The sequence below is a fragment of the Cervus elaphus genome, chromosome 5, assembly GCF_910594005.1.
Source record: "Cervus elaphus chromosome 5, mCerEla1.1, whole genome shotgun sequence".
Classification (NCBI taxonomy): Eukaryota; Metazoa; Chordata; class Mammalia; order Artiodactyla; family Cervidae; genus Cervus; species Cervus elaphus.
Window position 1 is genome coordinate 78,427,675 of NC_057819.1, and position 25,753 is coordinate 78,453,427.

General features: G+C 37.9%; 1 protein-coding gene across 11 annotated transcripts in view; it reads left to right on the top strand.

Annotated features, from left to right (window-relative positions):
* The window catches only part of STXBP4 (syntaxin binding protein 4), a 206,025-nt gene that overhangs the window by 138,681 nt on the left and 41,591 nt on the right, over nt 1-25,753 (top strand). The window contains exons 17-18 of one of the 11 annotated variants that reach the window (XR_006341150.1): nt 2,896-2,998; nt 5,411-7,480. The exons of 8 other annotated variants lie outside the window; for them this stretch is intronic. Coding sequence is in view for 2 of the 3 variants with exons in the window: in XM_043902713.1 (XP_043758648.1) it covers nt 14,534-14,577 (44 nt within the window). In the remaining variant the exon portion in view is untranslated. Of the gene's footprint in view, nt 1-2,895; nt 3,358-5,410; nt 7,481-14,533; nt 15,239-25,753 lie in introns of those variants that run through there. 2 more of the 11 variants (XM_043902713.1, XM_043902715.1) reach the window with 2 other exon arrangements.

Below are 25,753 nucleotides of genomic sequence, written 5' to 3' on the forward strand. Positions count from 1 at the left end.
TTCTTTTTTCAAGTCACTTACATATTAGGTATTTTTTTTTTTTCATCTTTTCAATTTAGGAGCCACCTGGGCCTGCCACCAATTGAAGTTGAAAGTAAATATTTTCACCCACTATAGATGGGAATATAAGTTTGCACAACATTTTGGGAGTCTGTTTTGTAGTATATATTAAGACCTTTTAAAATGTCTATTTGAAAATAAAAATGTTTTAATGATCATATATTTTAACCCAATAATCCCACCTGTTGGTATTTTTGCAAAGAAAACAATGAGTGATGTACATAAAAATGTGTATACAAGTACTTTCATCATGGCATTTCTTATAACAGCAGAAATATGAATGTTCAACTGTTGAGTAATTATATAGTTTTTACTCAACCCATTGAAAATAAGGATGAATTTTCCCCTACCAAGCAATGACTATCTAACAACACATATTTGTTTGTGTAAGACTCCTGACACAATTTAGGTATTTCTGTCTGAAATTAACAGTATTCTGACTTTTAAAATTAGAATGTCAGTAATGGCTGCTTTTTGTCTTTATTTTCTGATGCTAACTATAAGTTATTTAGACATGGGAAAAGGCTTTTTGAGAAAAAAAGGGAAGTGTGATACTATAATATTTAAAGGCCTTCATAATTTTTCTTTTACATCCAAAACTCACACTTGATATAACATCTTCATCATCTCATTCTACTTATTCTAGGTCTCAAACTCTCATCTTTGCTTTCCTTATTTCCCTCAAAACATATTTTTATTAACCAACATGAATTTATCAAAGGAGAACAATGTGTGTGTGTGTGTGTGTGTGTGTGTGTGTGTGTGTGTGTGTGTGTGTGTGTATGTATATATATCTTCTTTGGTGACGATCAGCCATACTCTTTACAATGGGCATTATGGTATTTACTTCCACCTAAATTAATCATACTATTAATATATCTTTCTTCTCCTAGAATTGGGGGAAATGTTTTATGTATAGCAAATAGGTTACATGATTCTGATGCCATTTGAGAGACAGTTTCACTTGTTTTTTAAGGCCGACCTATTCTCTAGTGACTTGGTTATTCAGAATCAGATAATAACCACTGTAAATATTCATGGTGTTTTACCATTCAAGGAATATGGTAAACTTACATATTCTCTTGTATTGTTGCAGAGTGAAAGTAGGTTACTGCTATAATGTTCCATTAAGAAAATATATCAAGTTTAATCTTGGGTGATTTCTGGAAAATCAACTATGCTTGAGTTAACTCTGTTTTGTTTTAAGAAGGCAAATTATTATTAGCCTCAAGAAAAATAAGTAATTGTTTTCCTAGTACAATTTCCAAAAATAAAAAAGAAAGTAAGAGAAAAATAGATCACTTAAGAGAAGGTAATCATTTAGATTCACTTAGATTTTTTTTACTTCATTCTTTCATTAGCTATTTATTGGGTATCTTCAATGGGCATGACCCTGACCTAGGCCTTTGGTAGCAGCATAAACAAAGTTCTTGCTCTCAAACTGTTTAAATAAACTGTAAGGGCAGAGATGGACAAACAAGTTAGCAAATAAGTACATGACAATTCCAGATAGTGATGACTGTTAGGCATATAATAAGCCAGTTGTGTAAGGAAATCTGAGTATGTGGTAATGCAACTCTTTTTGAAGAGATGATATTTGACCTGAGATCCAGCCAGCAGAAAACCTGTATGGGAAGAGCTTTTTAGACTGAGTACAAAAGCCTTGAGGTAGGAGCAATCTTGATATATTTGAGAGAAATTAAAAAAAAAAAAATCCTGGAGTATCTGATATATATGAGAAAGCAGAAGAGTAGCCAGGAGGTAAGGGTGGAGGTGCAGAAAGGAGCCAGATCATATAGGACTTTGAACACTATAAAAGGAGTTTGGATTTTATTTTGAGTATCATAAGAACCATTAATGGTTTTACGCAGAAAGGAATAACATTATCTGGTCTACATTTTAAATAAAAATCACTCAGGCAGTTGTTTGAAACTGGACTGTAAGAGTAACCAAGAGTGAAGAAAGCAGGAAGACTAGCTGGCTATTCCACGATTAACACAGGAGATGGCAGTACCATGGGCTAGGTTTGGAGTAACAAGAAACAAATATTCGCTTTTAAAAAGAGAAGTTGGTTGGGACATTTGAAATTCGGTATTAATGTTTAAACTTGATATTTGTTGAATATTGGGTCAATAAGTAACCAAAAGTCCACAAGCCCAAAGGAGTTGCCTGTCATTATTTTGGATCTTAAACTACCTCATGTTTCCCTACTGCTCCTTCTGCACATTAATTAACTGTTGGGTATTTGCCCTTTTTGTTAGATAAATTTCTGAGAATTGAAGTCCTGAGATAATTTAATAATACCAAATCCACAGTTGTTGTTGTTGTTGTTTACTCCCTAAGTCGTGTCCAAGTCTTTGCAGCCCCGTGGACTCTAGCCCGCCAGGCTCCTCTGTCCATGGGATTTCCCAGGCAAGAACACTGGAGTGGGTTGTCGTTTCCGTCTTCATGGGATCTTCTTGAATCTATAGTAACCATCAACTATTCTTGTTTGGTACATAGGAAACAAACATAATATAGTTTGTCAGTCATAAAAATCAGGATTCCACTCTGCTTCCTGTATTCAGTATACATGAACAGATACTCAATAAATCAACCCCAGAGCTTCCACATGGTATTTGTCTTCATAGACAATCATATCCAGGACAGTGTTTCAGATACATGGTTTAATCACATATACTGCCAGCAGCTGTAGGTATAAAGGCATGGCTAGATTGTAGCCAGTCTCTTCTGTCCATGAAATTCTCCAGACAAGAATACTGAAGTAGGTAGCCATTCCCTTCTCCAGGGGAACTTCCTGACCCAGGGATCAAACCTGAGTCTCTTGTATTGCAGGCAGATTCTTTATGATCTGAGCCACCAGGGAAGACCAGACAAGCAAGACCTAATTTCCCCCACAAGGCAGGAATAAGTTGTCAAGGGGATAACAGAATGCACGGTATGTAGGATTTAATTAAGTAAATGTCTGTATACCTTAGTACTAACATGGTGAATAGACTATAACTTAAAATGATTTCCAACACAAAAGCAGAAAAAATATAGGAATACTTCGTAAATTACAGAAGACATAGATGGTAGAGTGTAGGGAATTAGCTCTCTTCCAAGAAATGAAGGTCTGTAATTCCTGGCACAATTACAACTGACTATAATAACAGAATGTCTAAAGTGTAGTTCATGTTTCTATCCTATAACTGGACAAACAAAGTGTAGATGATGGCAGAAAGAAATATTTCCCCTCAAGGCCTGAAAATGTCCTCATTCAAACTGAATGCGTTCTTTTAGATTAATAGAATAGGTGTTCTCCAGAGTTCACATGAGGACAAAGTATTAACAGCTCATCTCAGGAAAGACAGCAGCAGTAGCAGTTGTGTGCAGTTACCACTTTAATAATTATTTAATATGATAAAATAGTTCAATTTAGATCCAGAAGTTCCTTCCTTCAACAACAGACTATTAATATTACTGTTACGGATGAAATACTTTAAAATAATAATAATACCAAAGATATGGATTTTTTAAATTCTATCAGTTTTACAGCTTAAAAGAACTATTTTACCTCCCTATGTCCTCATACAACCCTGTGAGGTAGTCACTGTTAGTTCTACTTTAAAAGATATGAAAAGATTAAGGCTCAGAGAACTGAAATAATTTTCTTAAGCCACATACTTGTAAAGTACAATGCCAGAACCCCAACCTAGGCCTTCTACTAATTTTAAGTCCTATGAGTCTCACAACGGTGTAGTTAAGTCATTATATCACAATTAACTGGTGGATTTTTTTTTCTCTTGAGAGTATATAAAATAGCAGGGTGCCCTATATCCAGTATCATCCTAAGTAAGATAAAAATATGATGACCTCTTGGAGTCTTGGCTTTCTATCTCTAAACTGGGGATACAGTCTTCATAAGGTTGTTTCAAAGATTAAATGAACTAGTATGGAAGCACTTTTTAAAATATAAAAAGTGTGTTAGTGTTACTGGCTTAGTCATGTTGGACTCTTTGCAACCCCATGGACTGTAGCCCACCAGGCTCCTCTGTCCATGGAATCCTCCAGGCAAGAATACTAGAGTGGGTTGCCATTCCCTTCTCCAGGGAATCTTCCCAACCCAGGGATCCAACTCAGGTCTCCTGCTTTGCAGGAAGAATTCTTTACTATCTGAGCCACCAGGGAAGACCTTTAAATATAAAGTGCTTTGTAAATATTAGATTATGGAGGTTATGTTTTAGAGTCCATTTATTTTATTTTAATTAGAATCATTGACCAATTTTCATGATGTAACAAATATTCAGAATAAAGCAACAGATTACATTGATTCAAGAAGCTTTAATAATTTTCAGTCATGCATAGAAGAATACCTGACTCATTGATATAGTTATTTTCTCAGGTCAGGATGACAGAGCATCTTTTTTTTCTTTTAATTAAAAACATCTGTGTTGTTTGTTTGTTTGTTTTTTAGAGCAAACATTTGTTACTTCTAAAATTAAAGCATCCTTAAGTACAATAAAGCACCATGGAAACCTCAGAGTAAAAGTTAAAAGCTCTCTTTGGATCCATTTAAAAAATATTGCATAAGGAGGGAATAATAAATATACCTAAGAAAAAAACTTAAAATCCTTCATAATATTTTTCACAAATTTGTGACCTTCTGAACTCATCCCACCAAGTTTACTAATTATATTAAAGTGATTAGATTTGGGGACTATACAATACTTTTGGTGCTTCTCATTTCTTTTATAATAACCCCCAAATGCTAAAGAAACTTAATGTAGATATAGCACTTGAAGTGAGATGCCTACTTTTGGACAAGATCTTAGGTAAATTCCTCAACTTCACTTTTGCTCCATTTATAAAATGGAAAGATGAGCACCATAGCTTATTACATTACAGGATAAAATGAAATAACATTGTGAAATTAGCTTTTACTTAGAAATTAGTTGTTTGCACCCTAAATGATATCTTTGTAGATTCATTTTTCCTAGTATAGAGGCAGAATAGTATACTGAAGAGATCATATCTTGAATTCAAATTCCAGCTCTAAGACCTAATATTTGTGCAGAGAAGTCCCAAAAGGGGTTCTGTAAGCTCTCTGAGTCTCAATTTCTTCACCTATGAAAATGGAGATGTCATCAGATCATGAGGTTGTTGGGAGGATTGCAGATAATGTAAATGAAGTAACTAGCTGATTAAAGTTAATGTTTATAAAGTGGCTCATATCTGGTAGGTACTCAATATACATCATCATTATTATCATTGTCATTATAATCTTCATCATTCATTGTCATTATGTAAAAGAAGTTTGCCCTTGCAGCCTACTGTGATATGATCAACTGTTCTCTTCTTCTATTTTTAGGCGAGGGGAAGCTGGAAACCTTGGAAGGTGGTGAAAGATTTCTACTGATATAGATTTATATAATTTATCATTATTAAATCACTGAGAACATGTAAAAACAATGTGCTAAAACCCCTGAAAACAATTCAAAAGTAACATTTCACTCTTTAATACAGCAGTAAATTTTGAATAGGAAACCCAGCTTCGACTCAGTTTTTTTCATGGGTATAAAGCTTGAAATACAGAAATTTATGTCTAACTAGTATCTTCAAGGGTACTCAGGTTTTACACAATGTTGTATGTGGAAAGGGAGGTCTTGCTGACTTTGTATAGAAAATAGAAATACTGAAATTGCCCATGGATGGGTATAACTAGTTCTCTGTAAGACTTTGACAGACATTTCACTAATGTGAGGGAGAAATAAGCCATTTGGATATCTGGTGTGAGAGTGTTCCAGACAGTAATCGCAAAGGCCCGAGGGAGGAGGGTGTCTTGTATGTTTAAACAAGACAAAGAGGGCATCTGGACAGAGGGGTCCAGCTCATCGCGTTGTCAGTTCTCAGCAGATCGTCTGCTTCTCAGAAAGGTCTTTCCTAACTACCCGTCTCCCTCTAAGCTCTGTTCCACTCCCCTATTTTATTCTCTCCTTAGGACAACAGACTATTTTTTTTATTTTCTTGTTAACTTTCTGTCTCCTCCATTAAAATATGAGATCCTCTGAGAACAGGGATCTTGGATATCTTGTTCACTACAATTTAGGTAATACCTAAAACAGTACCTGACACATGGTAGGTGATCATGAAATAGTCATATTTCATTATGATAGTATCTGTTTAATGAATATATTTAATATATATGTTTGAATATCATTTACTTCGGTATGAACTTAAAACGAGGCCCCATCTCTGCTCACCAGAATGCTGTTGTTAGCAGTGCCCCTCACTCGGTGTGCAGTGTTAGTGAGTGCCCATGGAAACCAGCACACTCACGGTGTTCGTAGAGCTACTCAGTGCAGCTCTTCTGGAGGGCAGATGTCTGTGTCTCTAGGAGCCTAAAATGTACATGTTCCTGAACCCTTTAGTTTCATTTCCAGGGTCTGTTACGGAAATTCCCGTTCATATGCATGAATCTATTGTATATGCAAATAGATGTCAGATAGTTCTTTCCACAAACATTCATTGAGTAAATGTGTATCAGGCACTGAACAGAGGCTGGGTTGACGCTCACATTGAGGATGTTCTGGAGGCAGGTGAAACTTGAGGAGCCCCAGAATCACCTCTTCTCTCTTGAACCTGTAGAACCTAGGTGGGGTACCATACAGCATCAGCTGAGACTTTCTAACCAAAATAGTTCCATGAATGGCCACCCCTTTTTTTCAAAGCAACAAATCGGATAGAAGGGGAAGAAGACTATTGAAAGCTGTGACTGTACTGTGTGCTGTGAAAGCTGTGTTCTGTGAACAGTACATCATAAAAGGCGACAGAGACGAAAAAGAAAGAAACATCAGTAAACCTGTAAGATTGGACCTCAGTAGCCTAGGCAGGAAAACTGTATGAATGATACTTCCTCAAAGTAGATTATTAACTAGTGCTTGCCAAGCTGCTGTAATACTGAAACACTTTAACTGTTTTGTGTAACATCTGCTAGAATTGTAGCTCTTCTGAAAGTGTCTGGAAAGAATGTGATTAAGTTTGTACATATTTGGACACATATCACAGATTCCATGAAAGCAGTTTTGTCTTTATATTAAATTTAGATAAAATGGATTTGCTCTCATGTTTAGAAACCATCAGTGGATTGTGGAGTAAGAAATCCTAAAAGGAAAACTCTACTGTACACAATAACTTACAGTCTCAGTACGAAAGAAAAGGTAGAGATATACAAATAAATCAAGGGAAACCTCACAGAGCTCTTAGCTTAGATGTTTAAACAAATATACAAATACTGAACAAACAAACAACCTAGAACTAACAAGAACTCTTCAGAATAGTGGCAGGAAAGTTAAAGCCAGGATTAACTCAAGTTTTTGAAAAAATTAAAGATGAGGCAAAATATATTGAAGCACTGACAAAGAAAAAGATTTGGTGTGTTAGGTTAATGTATCACTGACTCGATGGACTTGCATCTGAGCAAGCTCCCGGAGTTGGTGATGAACAGGGAAGCCTGGTGTGGTTCAGTCCAGGGGGTCGCAAAGAGTCGGACATGACTGAGTGACTGAACTGAGCAGTGGGGAAAGTCTGAGTGTGACTTTGGTCGGCAGATTCTTTGGTCATCTCTATGATCCCTGCTTTCTGGTGTTCATGCCCCTGTGTGATTTCCTCCCGTAGAGTATGTACAGGACCTCTGGTTTACTTGTACTAGCAGAATTCAGTAAAGATGATACATGATAACATTGCATAAGATTTCAGTGCACACTTTGCTGTAGTCTCTCAATCCCTAGCTTCAAAGATATGAACCGCTATGTTGGAAAACCCACACAACAAGGAGCTGAGGGTAGCCTCAGGCCAACCACCAGAAAACTGAAGCCTTCAACCTTGTCAGTTCAGTTCAGTCACTCAGTTGTGTCCGACTCTTTGTGTCCCCACGGACTGCAGCACACCAGGCTTCCCTGTCCACCAACAACTCCTGGAGCTTGCTCAAACTCATGTCCATTGACCCGGTGATGCCATCCAACCATCTCATCCTCTTTCGTCCTCTTCTCCTGCCTTGAACCTTTCCCAGCAACAGGGTCTTTTCAAATGAGTCAGTTCTTCGCATCAGGTAGCCAAAGTATTGGAGCTTCAGCTCCAGCATCAGTTCTTCCAATGAACACCCAGGACTGATCTCCTTTAGGATGGACTGGTTGGATTTCCCTGCAGTCCAAGGGCCTCGCAAGAGTCTTCTCCAACACCACAGTTCAAAAGCATCATTCTTTGGCGCTCAGCTTTCTTTATGGTCCAATTCTCACATCCATACATGATTACTGGAAAAACCATAGCTTTGACTAGATGGACCTTTGTCATCAAAGTAATGTCTCTACTTTTTAACATGCTGGCTAGGTTCGTCATAGCTTTTCATAGCCTTTCTTCTGAGGAGCAAGCATCTTTTAATTTCATGGCTGCAGTCACCATCTGCAGTGATTTTGGGGCCCAAGAAAATAAAGTCTCTCACTGTTTCTGTTGTTTCCCCATCTATATGCCATTAAGTGATGGGACCAGATGCCATGATTTTTGTGTTTTGAATATTGAGTTTTAAGCCAGCTTTTTCACTCTCCTCTTTCACTTTCATCAAGGGGCCCTTTAATTCCTCTTCGCTTTCTGCCATAAGGGTGGTGTCATTGCATATATGAGGTTATTGATATTTCTCCCGGCAATCTTTATTCTAGTTTGTGCTTCATTCATCGCAGCATTTCACATGATGTACTCTGCATATAAGTTAAATAAGTAGGGTGACAGTATACAGCCTTGACGTACTCTTTCTAAATTTGGAACCAGTCCATTGTTCCATGTCCCATTCTAACTGTTGCTTCTTGACCTGCATACAGATTTCTCAGGAGGCAGGTCAGATGGTCTGATATTCCCATCTCTTGGAAGAATTTTCCACAGTTTGTTGTGATCCACACGGTCAAAGGCTTTGGTATAGTCAATAAAGCAAAAGTCGATGCTGTTGTGGAACTCTTGCTTTTTCTATGATCCAATGTATGTTGGAAATTTGATCTCTGGTAACTGTGCCTTTTCTAAATCCAGCTTAAACATCTGAAAGTTCTTTGTTCATGTACCGTTGAAGCCTCACTTGGAAAATTTTGAGCATTGCTTTGCTAGTGTGTGAAATGAGTACTGTTGTGCAGTATTTTGAGCATTCTTTGGCATTCCCTTTCTTTGGGATTGGCATGAAAACTGACCTTTTCCAATCCTGTGGCCACTGCTGAGTTTTCCAAATTTACTGGCATATTGGGTGCATCATGTTTTAGGACTTTCACAGCGTCATCTTTTAGGACTTGAAATAGCTCAGCTGGAATTCCATCACCTCCACTAGTTTTGTTCGTAGTGATGCTTCCTAAGGAACACCTGACTTCGCACTCTAGGATGTCTAACTCTAGGTGAGTGATTACATCATCATGGTTATCTGGGTCATTAACATATTTTTTGTGTAGTTCTGTGTATTCTTGCGACCTCTTCTGAATGTCTTCTGCTTCTGTTAGGTCTATACCATTTCTGTCCTTTATTGAGCCCATCTTTGCATGAAATGTTCCCTTGGTATTACTAATTTTCTTGAAGAGATCTCTAGTCTTTCCCATTCTGTTGTTTTCCTCTATTTCTTTGCATTATCACTGAGGAAGGCTTTCTTATCTCTCCTTGCTATTCTTTGGAACTCTGCATTCAGATGGGTGTATCTTTCCTTTTCTCCTTTGCCTTTAGCTTCTCTTCTTTTCTCTGCTATTTGTAAGGCCTCCTTAGACACTTTTGCATTTCTTTTTCTTGGGGATGGGTCTTGACCCCTGCCTCCTGTACAGTGTCATGAACCTCCATCCATAGTTCTTCAGGCACTCTGTCTATCAGACCTAATCCGTTGAATCTATTTCTCACTTCCACTGTATAATCCTAAGGGATATGATTTAGGTCATACCTGTAAAGTCTAGTGGTTTTCCCTACTTTCGTCAATTTAAGTCTGAATTTGGCAATAAGGAGTTCATGATCTGAGCCACAGTCAGCTCTTGGTCATGTTTTTGCTGACTGTGTACAGCTTCTCCATCTTCGGCTGCAAAGAATACTATCAATCTGATTTTGGTGCTGACCATCTGGTGATGTCCATATCTAGAGTCATGTCTTATGTTGTTGGAAGAGAGGGTTTGCTATGACCAGTGTGTTCTCTTGGCAAAACTCTATTAGCCTTTGCCCTGCTTCATTTTGTACTCCAAGGCCAAACTTACCTGTTGCTCCAGGTATCTCTTGACTTTCTGCTTTTGCGTTCTAGTCACCTATGATGAAAAGGACATCTTTTTTTTGGTGTTAGTTTTAGAAGGTCTTGTAGGTCTTCATAGAACCATTCAACTTCAGCTTCTTTGGCATTAGTGCTTGGGGCACAGACTTTGATTACTGTGATATTGAATGATTTGCCTTGGCAATGAACAGAGGTCGTTTCTGTCATTTTTGAGATTGCCCCCAATTACTGCATTTTGGACTCTTGTTGACTATGAGGGCTACTCCATTTCTTCTTAGGGATTCTTGCCCACAGTAGTAGGTATAATGGTCATCTGAGTTAAATTCACCCATTCCAGTCCATCTTAGTTCACTGATTCCTAAAATGGCGATGTTCACTCTTGCCATCTCCTGTTTGACCACTTCCAATTTACCTTGATTCATGGACCTAACATTCCATCCTATGCAATATTGTTCTTTACAGCATCAGTCTTTACTTCCAATACAAGTGACATCTACAACTGAGAGTTGTTTTCACCTTTATTCCATCTCTTCATTCTTTCTGGGGTTATTTCTCCACTCTTCTCCAGTAGCATATTGGGCACCTACTGACCTGGGTTCAATCCTATAACCACAAGGAACTGAATTCTGTTAATAATACCAGAGTCTTCCCAGTTAAGCCTCAGATGAGACCACAGTCTTACCAGAACCTAAGTGACTCAGCTAAGCCTCACTCAGATTCTCTACCCACAGAAAGTGTGAGATTAAAAGTATATATATTATTCTTAAGTTGCCAAGTATGCAGTAGTTTGTTTAACAGCAAGAGAAAATTAATATCATATACTAGTGCCATTTGCTTCTACCTTCCTAGTTGAGAAAATGACTGTCAAAGCAGCAATGCTGGAATCTTCTCTGGAATAAAAATATTTCCTTCTATTAAAGTAAGAGATACCAGTTACATTTGTAGAGTTTTGAATCAACTTTTGGACTCCTCATGGGGTGACTCTTTTCTGTCTCCCCTATTTCTTTAACTCTTTTCTATCTAATTGAAGGAAGTTTGAGGGGAACTGAAGGATGCCCCTTTACAACTGTAATGAAGACAGGAGCCTCCAAAAGCACAGAGCTGCTACATTAGAGGTGGTGTCATGCATCTTCCCAAGAGAAACAGCTCTCTCTCCTCCTGGGGCGACATCTCATGCACATGTCACGTTCCCAGTACCGATCACAGTGCTTGACACATAGCTGATGCTCAGTGACTGATGAATGTTCCTTGTAAGTTACCTCACCTATAAATCCAGTGAGAAAGAAGAAAAGTCATTATCCCTCCTTACTGTGGTCCTTTTCCTTCCTAGATTTTTGGGAATGAAAAGGCGATCATGACACTCATTTCAGTACAGGAAAGCAAATGAGCACTGAGAGTCCAGAGATGAGTGAATTGCTCTTTGTTCATAAAAGGAATCTATAAAGCCTAACATGAATACCAGTAATTCTATAATTCTTTTTTCCTTCTAAGTCTACAGAGTTATGTTTTTTTTTATTGAGGTATAATTGACATGTTTAATTTAATATGAGTCCTCTTCAGTGTTGATAAATGCCAAAAGCTTAATTGTCTGATTCCAAATGATACTGACATAATGGACTCATTTGTTGTGTCTCCATTTTCTATCTTCACATCACATAAAAGTACAAGCCTTTTATAACCTGACAATAATTGGAATGCCTTTATCTTTTATTCACTTTATTGTCAGCTTCCCTCTTTGTAGACTTCTAGTGGAAACATAATTTTAACATTTTTCATTCCTGTTTTGTACATTGAATGCCTGGTACATTGTACCTCATTACTAAGAATTTGTGAATCCTTTATACATACGCTCATTAATTAATTCCTAATTGTTTTGTTGGACATTACTGATGACAGATACTCCAAGGTTTTGGTTTCATTTGTGCAACATGTAAGTATAAAATGAACAAAATATATATACTTCATTGCTTTTACTGTGCATTTCAGAAGCATGGTAATTTTTAATCTAAAGAAGTGAAAGTATTTCAATTCATAATGTCATTATTTATAAATTAGGAAATTACATATCTGTTAAATTGAAACCTTTTTAAAAAAAAAGATGAATTGATAAATGCTCAGGGGCATGTGTATTGCCTAAGAACATGGTTAATTTTTTAAAATTTGATAAGCAATATATTATTTTTCCTCTGCAGTCTGTTCTCTCCTGGTCTTTAACACATAAACCATGCCATATCACTCTCCAAGTCAGAACTCTCCAATCATTTCCCATCACACTTAGAATAAGATCCAAACACCTTACCATGGCTTATAAGACCCTTCATCTCTGGCCCTGCCTTTTCTCCTGCTTATGTTACCTGAGTCGCATTGGTCTTTTTATAGTTCTTCAGACATGCCAAGCTCATTTCTACGCCAGTGCCTTCGCACTTGCTTTCCCAACTGCCGAGAACCCTTTCCGTTTAGATCTTCACAAGACTTACTCCTTCATTTTGTTCAGGTCTGTGCTCTAATGTCTTCTTTTGAAAGAGGCTTTTCCTGGCCACTACTAAAATGCTAGCCCCCATCATCACTACGAATCATTCATGATGATTGGTCTCTTCCCATGTTTTTTCAGTAGCACTGCTTTGCCATCTGAAATTGTGTCTGCGCCTCAGCACACACACTGCAGGAAGGTAGGGTCCTCTCTTGTGTTGTTCACCACTGTAGCCCCTGAATCTACTACAGCAGTTATTCAATATGTGTTAAGTAAATAAGTAAATGAATAGAATCATAGAGGTACCCTATGTGGAACTAAACAACAGTTGAAGAGAGAAACAAGGAAGTAAAGTAAAAATAACATGAATTTTCACAACTGTATTATTGGAGGTTGGTAGAGCCATTAAATGTCAGAAGGAACTCAGAAGGAAAGACAGGTTGGGAAAGAACTAAGACCAGTTCTGCATAAGACGTTAGAAATGCTGGTAGGCATCGAGAGGGAGGTGGGAGAACAGGTCACGATTGGAGATGCTATGTAAGGAATAATTGATTGTTTTCCTGATTGTTGAAGCCCTAAGGTTGCAGTGAAAGTATGTAACAGGAGAAGAAGGAAAAGCCCTCCCGTGACAAGCTCAGGAGAAGGTCCAGATGGGGGCAGTCAGGCAGGACTTAAAGAAAGCTCCTGGAGAAGAGAGTTTCAAAAAGGGAGTGTTAAACCATTCTAAATGCTGATAACAGGAGGGCAGCATGTGAAAAATAGATTGGCTGTGATGGTAAGCATTTGTGACCTTTAAGAGAGAAGCCTCAGTAGATTGGTGAGGGCAGGAATACATTTTACACCAACACTGTCTTGAATGTCAGTTTAATCTTTCCTCTGTGATTCATAAGGCATTTCAGCATCTCTAAGGACCTCTTGGTCATTTGGTAAATATCAATTATGTAACTCTGTAGTTTTAAAGGTGTTGGATTAAGGGATAAAGGTATAGGAAATTGAAATGAATCTATACTGATCCTGCAACACATGGTAGAATTTGCTTAATTTAAACACATTCCCACCTGTGCCCAGGTTTCTGTGACTATCTAGTGACGGATGCAGTGTGCTCTGTTAGCTGTCAGCAAAGTGTCAGTTTAGCATGTGCAGTGTTTTACATTACCAAGTGCTAAGATCAAACGGAAAATGTTAGTTAGCACAGCAATATTTTTATGTTATTGTCTGCTGACATAAAAATGTGTTAAACTTTTATTTTTGTTATTTTGAAAAGATCTGAAAAGAATGAATAAGTAGGAGAAATTGCTCATAATCCACCACCAAGACACCATCATTGTTTACATTTTCACTTTCAGTCTTTTATTCAGCTTTTTAAAACTTCTATCTAACGCCTTTGTGTTATTTCTTATATAATGAGAGGAGGAATATAGTAGCTAAAAGCAGGAGCTTGAGAATCAGATTACTTGGGTTCAAATCCCATCTCTGCCTCTTATCAGCAACATGATCTTGATGAGTTTCATAACCAATCTGCACCTCAGTCTCTTCACCTATAAAGTACAGGAACAAATAATTCTTTTATAAGCCAATTTGTCCTAATACCTGGCATATAAAACAGAGTTGATCCCATACTCTTTCCGCCTTTCTTTCTAAACTTACTTGTTGTATTTTCCCCCTCCACTGGCACTCATTGCAAGACTTTTCATCACTTTCATTATTTTAGTTATCATTTTCTGATGTTCTGTACTTTTGTCCTTGGTTTTAAGGTGCAAATAGTTTTGGGAGCCACCTCTCCTGGATACTGAGCTAATATGAGAATCTGAGGAACCCAGTTGAAGATTTTACTTGTCTACAATGGCCTTAAAGTCGCACTGCACTGCACCCCCATGTTAAAGTCAAATATGGCCTGACTCTGCTCTGAAATAAAAAAGGATAATAAACTAATTAAAGCATTTGATTGTATCAGAGTTATCCTGAAGCCGTTTACCATACAGTGATAATCAAATGACTGAATGGGCCGTCAACAGTAATATGTCCCTTAGGGCAGCACATCACAGTTGTGTTATATGCAGACTATTGTGACAGAAATGTTTCTAAGACTAGGTTAAATGTCTATTTTACCTATTTAAGTAATAGAGACTTCAAGGGAAAACAATTTCTTCTTTTGTTTACTTCAGGAAAATATTTGAATTTATTTCAAGGTATCTTTAAAGAAAGGGGAGGTTAAGAAAAATGGTCGTTAGCCTTTTGATTAAAATAATTGGTCAAATAACATTGAGGCAGAAGAACATGGATATAATAGGTGTAACACCTCTTTCATGACTTCATGATTGAAAACAAAACTAAGCCCCTAGTTCTCCCAGTCAAACTCAATGGGTCATTTTGGTGTGACAATTATGGTCATGTTTCCCAGAGCCAACCTTGATTTTGAGTATTTTGGCCCCCTTTCAATTACTCTCCTGACTCAGAAGAAAATAGTTGAAGTATCTATAATATTCTTTCTTTGTGAGCAAGGTTTTTATCAACCTTACTCTTTTCTGAAAACATATTTACTCTGTTCTAGTAATGTAAGGTACATTGTTATCCAAAAGTGGATCTGTCTTTATTGATAAGGTTACTGACAAGGTTCTGTGAAATACGTTACTATGCTATGGGTTGTAAAGTTTTTATAAACAACAAAATGCTATTGTTTTGTTGCTTGAGATGATGGTGGATTGACTAACTTAAGGAAACAGGCTGCTGCAGGTTTTTCTAAGTATCTTGCAGTAAATCAGCCTTCAAAGACTTCCTTAGGAAACAGATTGGTGCTTTTTAAAAATATAAATGCAATATATTAAACATAGTTCTTAAATCATCTAGTTCTTTTTTCTAATCCAAAAATAAGAAAAATATATCAATTTGTAATATGACTTCTAGAGATCTGAATAACAAAAAGCTTCGATGTTCTTAATCCAGCATAGGTGTCAGTTTCCTAGTTCTTTTGTGTGTTTTGTTATGTGTGTATGTTAGTCACTCAATTGTGTTCAACTCTTTGTGACCCCATGGACTGTAGCCCACCAGGCTCCTCTGTTTGTGAGACTTCCCAGGCAAGAACACTGGAGTGAGTAGCCAACCATTCCCTTCTCCAGGGGATCTTCCTGACCCAGGGATCGAACCCAGCTCTCTCGCACTATAGGTGGATTCTTTACCAGCTGAGCCACAAGGGAAGCCCTTACTGAAACATACACATTTATAAACATATTTTTTAAATCCTTAAAGGATATATTACTGTTTCCCAAAGACCTGATAAATGTAGTCAAAACATTACTTTGGAATATTTGCATTTGAGAGTATAATTTACATATTTCATTGTCAATGTATTTTGTGGTATTTTATTGTTTCCAACGGCCACTGTGCCTGGGTGGCAGCATAGAGGCTGTGTTTACCATCATACCGCATTCAGGAAACCATGAATGCGAGCCTGTCTAGGGGGTGCACAGGCCAGCAAGCATGCTCTTTTCTATTTAGTCAGCTTTTGTCTAAACATGGCTTACTGATTTGAGTGGAAGTTAACAAAACACTGAGCTTTTATGATCTTGTCGTAGCAGTGCCCTGTTATGTGACCTAGATCTCAAATCTCTGTAGTATTTCCTGTATAAAACTAGTGTAGTCCCTCTCTGTGCACCCACCACAATAATAAAATATGAGTCAGCTATGTAGAGACACTATCTGTGGAGGGTTTTTTTTAATCAAAACCTTTTGTTAATAAAAAAAAAAGTACATAATGCTATTTATATTCTAGATGAGCTAATAAGTTAGGTATAATTAAGAATCCTTCTAGGAGGAAATTTCTCAGGAGGTATTTAAAGATTCACTCCTTAAATTTTTTTTTAATAATATGCTTTTTTGTATACATAAAGAATTTTCTTATTTCTCAGTCTTAGTCTTGGAATTCTTAGTAGATAGACTGTGACCTTTATTTGTACTAAATAAATATTTTTAATCTGTTCTCTTCAAAGAATTTTTCTTCTTATTGCAATCTACTATTATAATTTCATTTTTTAAAATGAGCATTTACACCCTACAAACACCTGTTCAGTTCTGTCCTATGTGAAGTGACATTGGCAGATTTCAGCCATATTATAGCCTTTCCTTTTGGCTCAGCCCTTAGTATAAAAAAGACTAGTTGTGAAATAACAACCATTATGCTATAATATTACTGCAGATAAATATAAACCAGATAAGTTGATTGCACATGCATCACATGGTCAAGGCTTCCCAACACTCCGGTCTGACTAAATAGCACAGCAGCTTTTAAATATTATGCATATTAAAGAAATATACGTCTATCCAAATTGGCTACAGTAATAGAATAGAATGATAGTTGCAGCTATATCTAAATAATATCAAACATTTGTATTACCAATGAAATACTGGCTCATCTAGGTATAGACGTTTACATTTATGTGGGCAAAACAACTGAGTGATTAATTGAGTAATTAGAGCTTGTGTTTGAATGTTCACCATAGTCCCAGAGTATCACTGTACAGCATTCTCCTCTAGGCTCTGTTCTCTCCCTTAATTGTATCTCCACTTCTATTCCTTCTTCCCCTCCTTTCCTTTCTTCAACAAATTCTGCTTGAGAACCCACACTGTATGTTGAGTGGGGATGTGAGACATAGCCTTACTGGAACCATGTTGAGAGTAATTGAATAGTTTGTAAAGTTTAATTATGTACTTACAAATTATGGTAAATGTTCTAAAGAACACGAACATAGTATCATTTATTTATTCAGCAAAGATTTCTGAGGATCAGCTATGTGTCAGGCGTTTTGCTAGGTTCATAGTAGATACGAATGAATGAAACAAAATGATCCCTACCCTCATAGAGGAAACTGGGAGAGGAAAGAGTGGTCCGTCTTTGTGGTAAGATTTAAGTAGAGATTTGAAAGACAACTAAGAGTCAACTGTCTTAACGACCTAAGGAGAGAGCATTCTAGGCTGAGACAAAGAGCTGCCTACTCAAAGAAATGAAAGGAGACCACGATAGGTTCATTTAGTGAGATGGGGACAGTTAAGTAAGGTCAGCTTTTGAAAAATAAAACTTAACTTTAGAAAAATTGTATGTAATTTTCCTGTGAAGCACCTAGTGGAAATATTATTGGGAAATTGCTTATACTAGCCTAAGGTCAGAAGAAAGGCTGGACTGGAGAAATAAATGTGAGAGTCACCAGTCACCAGCATGTATAGGATTTTTAAAGCTATGAAAGTGGTAAGATCACCTGGGATGAGAATATAGTAGGGAAAAGAAGGGGATGCAAGACTGAACCCTAGGAACATTACATGGCTACAAGAAAGAAGAAACTGAACTCAAAAGGAATGATCTTTTAAAAATTTAGATGACATTGTTCATTTTCTAAATTTAGGTACAACACTATGTGTATATAGTGTTGTGGAAACCAGGAAAAATTGAAAGATTTTAACAGCATATACTATTTTTAATGTTATATTTTATATTGAGGTAGAGCCAATTAACAACGTTGTGGTAGTTTCAGGTGAGCAGCGAAGGGACTTACCCTTATGCATACATAGATCCATTGTCCCCTAAATCCCCCTCCCATCCAGGCTGCCACATAGCATTGAACAGAGTTCCATGTGCTATACAGTAGATCCTTGTTGGCTATCCATTTTAAATATAGCAGTATGTACATGAAGAACTATGGATGGAGATTCTTGACATTGTAGAGGAGGCAGGGATCAAGACCATCACCAAGAAAAAGAAATGCAAAAAGGCAAAATGGCTGTCTAAGGAGGCCTTACAAATAGCTGTGAAAAGAAGAGAAGCGAAAAGCAAAGGAGAAAAGCAAAGATATACCTATTTGAATGCAGAATTCCAAAGAATAGCAAGGAGAGATAAGAAAGCCTTCCTCAGTAATCAATGCGAAGAAATGGAGGAAAACAATAGAATGGGGAAAACTAGAGATCTCTTCAAGAAAATTAGAGATACCAAGAGAATATTTCATGCAAAGATGGGCACAATAAAGGACAGAAATGCTATGGACCTAACACAAGCAGAAGATATTAAGAAGAGGTAGCAAGAATACACAGAAGAACTGTACAAAAAGATCTTCATGACCCAGATAATCACGATGGTGTGATCACTCACCTAGAGCCAGACATCGTGGAATGCAAAGTCAAGTGGCCCTTAGGAAGCATCACTACAAACAAAGCTAGTGGAGGTAACGGAATTCCAGTTGAGCTATTTCAAGTCCTAAAAGATGATGCTGTGAAAGTGCTGCATTCATTATGCCAGCAAATTTGGAAAACTCAGCAGTGGCCACCAGACTGGAAAAGGTCAGTTTTCATTCCAATCCAAAAGAAAGGGAATGCCAAAGAATGCTCAGACTAACACAGTTGCACTCATCTCACACGCTAGTAAAGTAATGCTCAAAATTCTCCAAGTCAGACTTCAATAGTACATGAGCCATGAACTTCCAGATGGTCAAGCTGGAATTAGAAAAGGCCCAGGAACCAGAGATCAAATTGCCAACATCCGATGGCTCATCAAAAAACCTAGAGTTCCAGAAAAGCATCTGCTTCTGCTTTATTGACTATGCCAAAGCCTTAACTGTGTGGATCACAATAAACTGTGGAAAATTGAATACCAGACCACCTGACCTTCCTCCTGAGAAATCTGTGTGCAGGTCAGGAAGCAACCATTAGAATTGGACATGGAACAGACTGGTTCCAAATCGGGAAAGGGGTATGTCAAGGCTGTATATTGTCACCCTGCTTATTTAACTTATATGCAGAGTACACCATGTGAAATGCTGGGCTGGATGAAGCACAAGCTGGAATCAAGACTGCCGGGAGAAATCTCAATAACCTCAGATTCACAGGTAGCACCACCGTTATAGCAGAAAGCAAAGAAGAACTAAAGAGCTTCTTGATGAAAGTGAAAAAGGAGAGTGAAAAAGTTGGCTTAAAACTCAACATTCAGAAATCTAAGATCATGGCATCTGGTCCCATCACTTCATGGCAAATAGATGGGGAAACAGTGACAGACTTTATTTTTGGGTGCTCCAAAATCACTGTAGATGGTGACTGCAGCCATGAAAGACTCTTGTTCCTCCGAAGAAAAGCTATGAACAACCTAGACAGCATATTAAAAAGCAGAGACATTACTTTGCCAACAAAGGCCTATCTAATCAAAGCTATTGTTTTTCCAGTAGTCATGTATGGATGTGAGAATTGGACTATAAAGAAAGCTGAGCGCCAAAGAATTGATGCTTTTGAACTGTGTTTCTGGAGAAGACTCTTGAGAGTCCCTTGGACAGCAAGGAGATCCAACCAGTCCATCCTAAAGGAAATCAGTCCTTTAGGAACTAGTCCATCCTAAAGGAAATAATTGGAAGGACTAATGCTGAAGCTGAAACTCCAGTACTTTGGCCACCTGATATGAAGAACTGCCTCATTTGAAAAGACACTAATGCTGGGAAAGATTGAAGGCGGGAGCAGAAGGGGACAACAGAGGATGAGATGGTTGGATGGCATCACCGACTCAATGGACATGAGTTTGAGTAAGCTCTGGGAGTTGATGGTGGACAGGGAAGCCTGGTGTGCTGCAGTCCATGGGGTCGCAAAGAGTCAGACATGCCTGAGCAAGTTAACTGAACTATATGTTTATGACCATCCCAAACTCCCTAACTATCCCTTCCACTCCAGTCACTATAAGTTCCTTTGCTTTGTCGATGAGTTTCTTTCTGTTTGTGAGTAAGTTCATTTGTTTCATTTCTTTTTAAATTCCCCATATAAGGGATATCATATGATATTTTTCCTTCTCTGTCTGACTTACTCAGTTTGACACTCTCATCCATGTTGCTACAAGTGGCATTATTTCATTCTTTTTAATGGCTGAGTAATATTTCGGTGTATATGTTGTACCTCTTCTTCTTTATCCATTCCTCTGTCAATGAATATTTAGCTTGCTTCCAAAAAAGCATATACTTGAGGTAATTATCCTGCAAGATGAATTTTTTAAAATTATTCTCAACAAATTGTAGAAGACTCCATAATCATTAATATATATAACATATTTTTGTTTTATATATTTATATATTTGTTTTACATTATATAGTGCTGTGCTAGTAGCTCAGTCATCTCTGACTTCGTGATCCCATGGACTGTAACCTGCCAGGCTCCTCTGTCCATGGAGTTTCCCAGGTAGAATACTGAAGTGGGTTGCCCCTTCCTACTGTAGGGGACCTTCCCAATCCAGGGACTGAACCCATATCTTTTCATCCCCTGCATTGGCAGGCAGGTTCTTTACCACCAGTGCCACCAGGGAAACCCCATATTTTATAGTATATGATATTATATGTTTATATATCTTTTATGTATCTATTACAGAACCACTTTATAGAATTGTAACTATAGTTCTAAATATAGAAACAATATATATTTTAAATAGTAAGTATTTTCAATTCAGTTCAGTTGCTCAGTCGTGTCTGACTCTTTGCGACCCCATGAATCGCAACACTCCAGGCTTCCCTGTCCATCACCAACTCCCAGAGCTCACTCAAACTCATGTCCATCGAGTCAGTGATGCCATCCAGCCATCTCATCCTCTGTCGTCCCCTTCTCCTCCTGCCCCCAATCCCTCCCAGCATCAGGGCCTTTTCCAATGAGTCAGTTCTTCGCATCAGGTGGCCAAAGTATTGGAGTTTCAGCTCCAACATCAGTCCTTCCAGTGAACACCCAGGACTGATCTCCTTTAGGATGGACTGGTTGGATCTCCTTGCAGTCCAAGGGACTCTCACAAGTCTTCTCCAACACCACAGTTCAAAAGCATCAATTTTTCAGTGCTCAGCTTTCTTCACAGTCCAACTCTCACATCTATACATGGCCACTGGAAAAACCATAGCCTTGACCAGACGGACCTTTGTTGGCAAAGTAATGTCTCTGCTTTTTAAAATGCTGTCTAGGTTGATCATAACTTTCCTTCCAAGGAGTAAGCGTCTTTTAATTTCATGGCTGCAATCACCATCTGCAGTGATTTTGGAGCCCAAAAAAATAAAGTCTGACAGTTTCCACTGTTTCACCATTTTTTGCCATGAAGTGATGGGCCCAGGTGCCATGATCTTAGTTTTCTGAATGTTGAGCTTTAAGCCAACTTTTTCACTCTCTTCTTTCACTTTCATCAAGAGGCTTTTTAGTTCCTCTTCACTTTCTGCCATAAGGGTGGTGTCGTCTGCATATCTGAGGTTATTGATATTTCTCCCGGCATCTTGATTCCAGCTTGTGCTTCTTCCAGCCCAGCGTTTCTCATGCTGTACTCTGCATATAAGTTAAATAAGCAGGGCGACAATATACAGCCTTGATGTACTCCTTTTCCTATTTGGAACCAGTCTGTTGTTCCATGTCTAGTTCTAATGATTGCTTCCTTACCTGCATACAGGTTTCTCAAGAGGCAGGTCAGGTAGTCTGGTACACCCATCTCTTTCAGAATTTCCCACAGTTTATTGTGAGCCACACAGTCAAAGGCTTTGGCATAGTCAATAAAGCAGAAATAGATGTTTTTTTCTGGAACTCTCTTGCTTTTTTGATGATCCAGTGGATGTTGGCAATTTGATCTCTGGTTCCTGGGCCTTTTCTAAAACCAGCTTGAACATCTGGAAGTTCACGGTTCACTTATTGCTAAAGCCTGGCTTGGAGAATTTTGAGCATTACTTTACTAGCGTGTGAGATGAGTGCAATTGTGAGGTAGTTTGAGCATTCTTTGGGATTGCCTTTCTTTTGGATTGTAATGAAAACTGACCTTTTCCAGTTTATTTTTTTTTAATCTCATGACCAAAATGCATTAACAAACTTATCTTTGAATAACTGAAACCTTACAATAACAGTTTACTCCTTTTCTTCATGATTTTGATATTTAGATACTTCAAACAAGGAAAATGACTCTTTGAATGTGTTGAATTTTCTAACCATATGTGTTTTTCTAAGCATATTGTGTTTTTACACCCAGCCTTTGTTTCTTTGCTATAATAATCATGAAACAAAAATGAAAATATTAGTCACTCAGTTGTATCTTTATGACCCCATGGACTGTAGCCCACCAGCCTCCTCTGTCCATTGAATTCTCCAGGCAAGAATACTGGAGTAGGTAGCCATTCCTTCTCCAGGGGATCTCCCCAACCCAGGGATCAAACGTGGGTGTCCCATATTGCAGGCAGATTCTTTACCATCTGAGCCATCAGGGAAGCCCATGTAATAATCATATTGGTAACTTTTCAGAATACAATCACCTATTAATTTAAACCAACATTGTTACCTCACTTTTATTCTCAAATATAACCTCAGTTAAGGTTAATAAAGTATACTTCTCAAGTAGAAAATGATATAAAGTTTCAACTGTTATTTTCTGAAATTCTCTTTACAACTAGCTCCAAACCTTACTCAAAATACTTAGAAGACACAAGGAATAATAATTTTTAATATTGCTACTTGTTAAATATTAGTTCTTACTGTTCTATAAATTTAGCTGCAAGTATTTAATTATCTAATAATATTTTCAAATTAAAATTCCATATTTTATAGTCAAATTGTGAACAGTGTGGGATGGCAAGTGGTTAAACTGAGGAGGTAATAAAATAGAGTATAATACAGGACAGTGATCCAGTGGGGGAAATAGAGATGAAGACTCCCAGAATTTATAAATTAGGTTTTACTTTAATAAATATTTATTGATTTAGTTGGCTGTGTCGGGTCTTAGTTGCAACATGCGGGATCTTCATTGTGTCACACAGAATCCTTACTTGTGGCACAAACTCTAGTTGTGGCAGGTGGGCTCCAGAGTACGTGGGCTTGGTAGTTGTAGTGTGTGGGCTTAGTTGCTACCTGGCCTGTTGTATCTTAGTTCCTCAACCAGGAATCAAACCCATATCCCCTCAACTGCAATGCAGATTCTTAACCACTAGACCATCAGGCAAGTCTCCATAAATTATACCCTTAAAGTAGATTTGATTTATTGGATTTTTAAATACTGTTTTTTTGTACATATGCACAAACGTCTAATAAGTACAATGTCTGTGATCCCTAGCTGTAAATAGTTACACATCATTCTGTTAGTTTTGTGTTGCTGACCAAGTAGCTTCCTTCCAGAGACATGTATGGTGATTTGAGACGTGTGTATTACATAGCATCAGAAGTTAAGTCTTTGGGCTATCAGATAGAAGCACAACAAGAAGACGAACTTGGGCTCAATTATGAAGAAGATCCTTGGACAATCAGCCCTATCCTGTGTTTCCCATCACTACAGAGCCTGGAGAAATCATATAAGACTTGTAGATATATTAGATGAAAATGAAACTGCTAAAACCCCTCTGTGTGTCTGCCACAGAACATGAGCATTTTGTGCAGTAAGCAAAGATCGAGGGGTTTGGGGGGCTGAAATACCATCCTCGCTGTGTTTGCCCACCTGGACTTTGTGGTAGAGCACTACATCTGCTGGAGGAGTGCCATTTTATAATTTTCACAAGACCACCAGCCTTCCAAGCTCCATACCTGAGTTGCAGCAACTCAGAGGACGTACTGTTTCCTAGCACTTGCACATTTTCAACCCATAATGGGACCTTTTTTTCCTTTGTTCTTTTTAATGTCACCGGAGGCTAGAAGGGGCCTTGTTCTTATTCATGTTAGTCTTGCCTTCCATTTCCTTCCCACCAACACTCAGCATCTGACTAAGGAAATAAAGAGAAATGAATTAAATATTCAACTCAGAAAATAAATTTTTGGAACCAAATATGTTTGAGTAGGACTCAGTCCCCTCAAGGAGCTAGCAGTATATGGAAGGAGGGGAACAAAATAACTATGCAAATTATCATAGTGCTAAATTGAAGATATGAAGTATTTTATGAATGGTAAAAAGTGCCACTAGCTCAAAAGAACAATGAAGGAAATTGTTTTAAAATCAGGGAAGCATTTACAGGGAATGAAACACTTTAGATTTGGCTCTGAGAAATTTTGAATGGCAGCAATGGAACCAAAAGAGAATTGGAGCGACTGGAAGATAAGAGAAAAACTGTCATAATTTAAAAGCACTGAAAAAACTTTGAGATGCAAGGCTGAAACAGATATCTCATTATTTATTCTACTATAAGCAACACAGTCTTGAGAAAATATTGCAACATGAGTTACTATTTGCACTGATACCCTGAGGTCCCCAAGGCTCAGGCACAACCAGCCTGACAAACCTTGCTGTCTTAACTCACCTTAATCCACTCTCTTGTTGTTTTTTGTTTCTGTCGTCTATGGGACTGATTGTTTGTCCTACCAGGTGTGTCACGGCAGAAACTGGAAAGCCAGGTACTTGCTTTCTGGACTTACTGCTTCTGAGGGTAGCCCATTCCTGGCCAATGACACATGAAGGAAAATCTGCTTGGTAACTTTTGTAAAGCTTTTGATTAATGAATAAGGACAGATGCAGCTCGGACCACTTTTTTTCCTGTCTTCCTGTCTTCAATATAGATATGTCTATAGCTTTGGAGGCCTTGCAACTACAAGCTTGCACTGGAGTAGAAATATAGAACCTGAGACCTTGATGCTATTACTGGGCACACTCCAGGCTGCTTAACAATAAACTCCAGTTTGTTTGCCCCGGTAGTTGGGTGGTCTGTCACTTTCACCTGGAAGCATTCCTACTAACGTACAACTTTTTTCCTGAATCCCTTCAGGCAATCTTGCTTTTACAAATGTGAAGATAATCTTACTCCTTGGGATGTGAATACTCAACAAAACATTTACCGTATACCAAAGACTATACTGTGTACCAAAAAGTGATACAGAGATTTAAAACATAGCCAGTGCCCTCAAGGAACTCATGTTTGCCATGAAAGAGTGATAAGTGCTATGACAGAAACTAGTACAAACCACAGAAGTACCACAGAAGAGGGAGAAATGAATTCTGCAAAGGAAATTAGGGGAGGATGCACAGAGGAAGTACCATGTAA